The 5284-nt window shown below is 45.6% G+C and overlaps 1 protein-coding gene across 2 annotated transcripts; it reads right to left on the bottom strand.

The window, feature by feature from the left end:
* Positions 1-524: 524 nt before the first annotated feature.
* On the bottom strand, positions 525-3412 carry LOC124063265 (G2/mitotic-specific cyclin-B2-like). Of its 2 annotated transcripts, none has more exons than XM_046396739.1 (8): positions 3253-3412; positions 2948-3058; positions 2341-2634; positions 2108-2266; positions 1795-2031; positions 1377-1517; positions 1179-1289; positions 525-1098 (listed from the first exon to the last, which is right to left on the bottom strand). In XM_046396739.1, the coding sequence occupies exons 1-8, from the start codon at positions 3277-3279 to the stop codon at positions 991-993; spliced, it is 1188 nt and encodes a 395-aa protein (XP_046252695.1). In that variant the 5' UTR covers positions 3280-3412; the 3' UTR covers positions 525-990. The 2 variants fall into 2 exon arrangements, with proteins under 2 accessions (XP_046252695.1, XP_046252686.1); XM_046396730.1 differs by having other exon boundaries at positions 2948-3061; positions 3253-3405.
* Positions 3413-5284: the final 1872 nt, after the last annotated feature.

Below are 5284 nucleotides of genomic sequence, written 5' to 3'. Positions count from 1 at the left end.
TCAGATGGACTTCACCAAAAACTCCTCAGAGCATCTGATTTCAGTGTGTTGGTTATGTAAAAGCAGTCAGACATCAGTGTAGAAGTACTGCAATATCTGAGCTGGTCGAAATCTGATCTACTAACTACTTATATGGTTTAAACATTACACCTGATTACAGAAAACGTGTGTGGTAGCAGCTAGTGTCTTACAGGTGTCACATATTTAAAACTAAAGTATTCCAGTACTTCAAAGTTGTACGGAAAAACTTTCCACCGCTGCAACACAACTTTCTCACATTACTAAAAAGGTGTGTGTGAACAAGAATGTGGCAATAGGATGTGTGCCTCAATACAGCAGCTATGATTCAACACACTGCAGGACAGGTGATTTGTTTCACAGGCCTGCGTCCACATGACCGATGACTTCTTCCTCAGTTGGTGTACGTTAGGGTCAAAAGACACATTACAACACCACCATCTAGTGGCTGGAGGTTTAAACAAATCTTTGCATGGCACCAATCGCACAAATCTGTCAGACCTTGATGTGATTATCAAAACAATTTAATCTGAATGGAGATCAAAATTATAAACATCCATAAGTTGAACACTATGAAATGTAGGCCACAACCTGAATGTACATTATTGCACAAAATATGGAAAACAGACATAACAGGACATCAAAATCACATGTAACTTTGCAAATATCCAGAGGAAAACCAAAACACAAATAAGGCTTCAGACACTGAGGTGGAACACCGTTCCAGTTACTAGACAAGATCACAGATGATTTTAGTTTAGTTTCAAATCCCACTCTCAGTGTCCACTCTTTGCTGGGGGGGTGAAAGATTTCTGCAGGGAAACCACCGAGTACCAGATTTCTGAACAAACCAACGCTTGTGTCAAAAATTATAAAAACATTTTATTAAAAGTAGGTGTTCCGCCACAAGTCACAATCACAATATAAAAATACTGTACACGAGAAACGTCCTCCGACAGGTAAAAGTTCACCTCAGGAATTGAGCACAGCAGCCGCCAAGTTCCTGACGACGGCCGACTTCAGCTGAGGGATGAGGCTGATCTTCATCAGTTTGCTGCTCGAGTACTTGTTCTTCACAGCCTGCACAGGAGCAAAGTACTTCAGTTTAATGTCCGTCAACTCACGATCCAAACTTCTCGTGCTTTTTGTCAGAAACTCACCAGGAACTTTGTCTTCCCGTCGTTCAACATCACGACATTTTTGGCGATGTGCTGCATGATCGGCTTCAGATGGGCCTCGTCGTATGTCGAGTAGTGCTGCTGCGTAGGAGACTGCGACACGACAGGAGAACAATTAACACAAGCCTGCAACCAGGAAAATGACGTCCATTAAAAACACCCGCAGTCCATCAAACTGACCCACGGCAGCCCTTCAAGCAGCAGCTGGGAGAGACACAGGGAGGCGGCAGCGATCTCGGAGGGCCGATAGTGCACCATGTGGTAGTCGAGGAGGGTCAGCTCCATCAGGTACTTGGCCAGCGTGTGTCGCTCTACATCAGACTGAGACAGAAACACCAACATCTTACAAACCCGCCAGTGGAAACGCTCAGACCGTTTGTCTCCAGGAGACCAAGAATCTGCTGCTTTTCACTTGAGCTCAGCACGTGTACGCGGTCGCTTTTAAATACTGCAAGTGAAGAAGAGTGAGGCCGAACATCTCATCACCTGCAGCTCGTCAGGAGATCTGATGAACAGATACTGCGGCTCTTCCTTTGCACACTGATGATCAGCCCAACTCTTAACGTCATTAAATTATCTTGCTGCTGTAAAAACTCACACTGGCCACCTTGGACGCCCGTCTGAGGAAGTGCAATGGAAGAGGACGTCCAAGCTGGAAACCGAGGCTCTTCAAGACCACCTGCTCCATCTCCAGAATCTGAGACTTTGTGAACGCGTTGTCCGTGATGTAGGCGAAGTCTCCGACCTCCGGAGCGTACATCTCCTCGTATTTACAGGCCACCAGCATGGCAGTCACGCCGACGAGCTGCAGCTTTCTGCGAGAGACCGGCTGGACCTGCAGCACAGCAGGAGAAGGTTTTCACAGCTCGCCAAACCCACAGTGAAAGAAAAACTGCTGGGTCTGTTCTTACCTGGAGAAAACGATCCAGGATGGCAACTGTGAGGTACAGAGTCTCCTGCAGCAGCTGGAACCTGGAGTGAACCTGGACCAGCCAGTCGATGAGAAGAGCTCGCATGCGCTCGGTGATCTCATAACCCTGCATGTAGTTGGCTCGTACGGCCTGCTGCACCTGTGGAAGCAGACCGTGGTGGAAAACGAACCGCAGGACGATGCAGACTTTGGATGATGGAGGGAGTGAGTTACCTCCAGGTCGTGCAGATAATTATAGATATCTTTGACGTATTGCGAGCAGAGCTGTGGCAGGTCTGCGTCCTGCTCGTCGACGTCCTCCACGGCGAGCAGCGCTTCAGAGAAAGCCTGGCACAGCTGCTCCTCCTCCTTCATGGACACGTCAGCAGACTCCTCTGAAACTGGAGGGAGGGGGTCTGCAGGTGCCTGGACCCGGACTGCTGGATGAACCGCCTGAGTGGGTGCAGCTTTTTGGCCACAAGAAGCTTTGGCTGATGCTTTGGCTGATGCTTTGGCTCGGCCCGACCTCTGAGGAAACGAGTCAGAAATTATTTAACGAGTTTGGTTTGAGAGAAACTGAATGACTTTAGTCCGACTGCACAAACCTTCTTTAAGTGTTCACTACAAGGCCAGAGGAGCTTAACACCAACAACATGTGACTGCTGAACATCCCAAAAACGTGAGCTTTAATCTGACACCACAACATCCTCCACTCTGTGTGGAAGGCTGCTTCAGCCCAGCAGCGTCCGTACACTTTTGGCCATAAGTTGTACCTTGTGTCCGAGTTATTATGCGAGTCACAAGTCATACAACAGAAACTGTTGTTCTTTCGTCATGTTACCTTTGCGTTGACTGCTGCTTCAGGAACGTTGGTAATCTCTCCAAGAGCAGCTCTCCTCGGACCTGCAGCCGCGGTTTTACTCATCTTCACCGGGTTCTCTGCGGCTGGAAGCTGCTTAAAGAGAAGCATACAAAACATAGAAACTCAGGGGAAGTTTAATAAACGCTGTCTCATTTAAAGCTGATTTATACAGCAACAGGCGAACAAAAAGCTAAGCAGTGACGTTAGCTAACAATGCTAGCTAGTGAGGCTAACAGCAGCGAGCTAAACGCAGTGAGAGAGCGAAATAATGTAAATTTACTCACCATATGAAGAACTCCCACAGACGACATGTTTAACGTCGGCCTCAACGAGAGCAAAGAGTGACTCAAAGGATCAACACGGCGATTTTTAGCGTCTACCACGACTTACCGACAAGATCCATGAACAGCAACACCGACTTCTGTAAGTAAACAACATCGAGACGAGCAGCTTTCAAATAGCGCTCCGTAAAATCTGATTGGATACAGTCTTGGTAGGACGCCTCTGATTGGCTGACAACAAACAAGGTCAAAGGTCAAAGTCTAGTGCGATTTAAATTTTGAAAGTTATTCTTTTAAGATGGACCTACTTATGTATTTCGTCACCATGACAATATGAGTAAATTCTGAACGATAATTATCAGTACTCAACTTGTTACTGTTCAACTACACTGTTTAACCTCTCTTATTGCAATAAAAATGTTTTTGAATGAAAAAATGCCCTCATTGAAAGTTTGGATTTTTATTTCATCACGTCTGTTTTGATGGCAGTGATGTTGTCACCGCCCGCCTCTAAGCAGTATGAAAAAGTTCCCATAAGGCCAGCTAGCAAGGTCCATTTGGGAGCTTACTAATCAGAGAGCCAGTGTTAGCAGTGTTAGCAGTGTTAGCTAGCTCTCTGTGTCTTTCTCTGAGGAATGTGTTTAGAATCAAAAGGCTGCCAAGGCAGACTAACATTAGCTGCTGCTGCTAACACCATAGACATAATAAATCAATAATAATTATTATGTCCGTGGCCAACACCATCTCTCTACCTCATGTTGGCCTTAAACCAAGTTCACAACCCTAACTTAGCTAGTTAGCCGACTCGTTAGGCAGCACGTGCAGCCTTGTTAGGCTGCGTGATTAAAAGGACGTGTTGTTTATTGACAGTAGCATCATCTTAACAAGCCGTGAAACCAACATTTAAATCAAAATCAAATCAATTAAATGTGGTCAAAGCAAACAGCTTAAACAGAGTGTAAAGAGAAATGCGTGAGCATGTGGGCCAAAACGGTTTTGGACAAGCAGTCACCACCTGCAAGCTCAGGAAAAACAACTGCTGCTGATCAGAAATAAGTTGCACATGGGGCCTGCTCTTCTGCTGCTCCACGCTCCACTACGCTCACATGCTCGGTGCTGGACAGGTCACGTGCACTGGGTGGCAACAGCTGCTTGGTGCAACCGGAAACGTTAAACCAAAACATGATCAAAGACGGCAAAACCTGCAGATCCTCTGCAGATTCATCACTCCTTTCACACCTCCCAGTCATTTGATCCACGGTTAATACATACAAATATTGACAGAGCAGCTGTTTGATTCAAATCTGATGTGCTCAAACCTTAAAGAAATTCACATACAACTAATACAACTTAACGTTACGGTCAGAAATAATCACATAGAGCTCACACTGAACGTAACGTGTAACTTTTATACTTCAAAAAGAGCAGCCACGTCTGATGAAGCTGAGACTTTTTGACCAAAACTGCTTCATCTGACACACTCGAAGCTCAAAAAAGGATCAATTTCCTCAAAAATGAAGCTGCTGGTGAAGTTTTTAATGCTGCTGTCTTTTTCCTGACAAACAACGATTTAAAGCACACAGCTGGTGTTATTCTAGATGTTTCTTAATGTCCATAAACCCCACAAAAAGACCAACAGTAGCTCACAATTACTGTGTGCATCACAGTTCATCTGCCTCTGTGCCACATCAGTGAAGCACACTGCAGTTGGAATAATCACTGTGCACCACATGCGGATGAAACAGACAAAAAGTAGTGACCAGCTGCTCAGGTAGGAAGCTTTGTAGAAATGAAACTGATGGGAAAATCAAACCATTTGGAGCCAACGGGCTACAGACTACAGGCCACAGAAGTCACAAGGTGCCGACAGATGGAATAACGCGTTGCTGGGTTTGGTCTTTTCACTGGGTTTGGACACAATAAGAAAACACAGATTATGAGTAATCATATCTGTAAGATGCATCCACATCTTCACAGCATGACGACAACAGAAAGATCACAAAAACATTCAGCAATCAGCCGACGACAAACAGGC

Source organism: Scatophagus argus, chromosome 1, assembly GCF_020382885.2.
Source record: "Scatophagus argus isolate fScaArg1 chromosome 1, fScaArg1.pri, whole genome shotgun sequence".
NCBI classification, from domain to species: Eukaryota; Metazoa; Chordata; class Actinopteri; family Scatophagidae; genus Scatophagus; species Scatophagus argus.
Note: the sequence above shows the minus strand (reverse complement) of the source record. Positions and strands in the feature narration are given on the sequence as shown.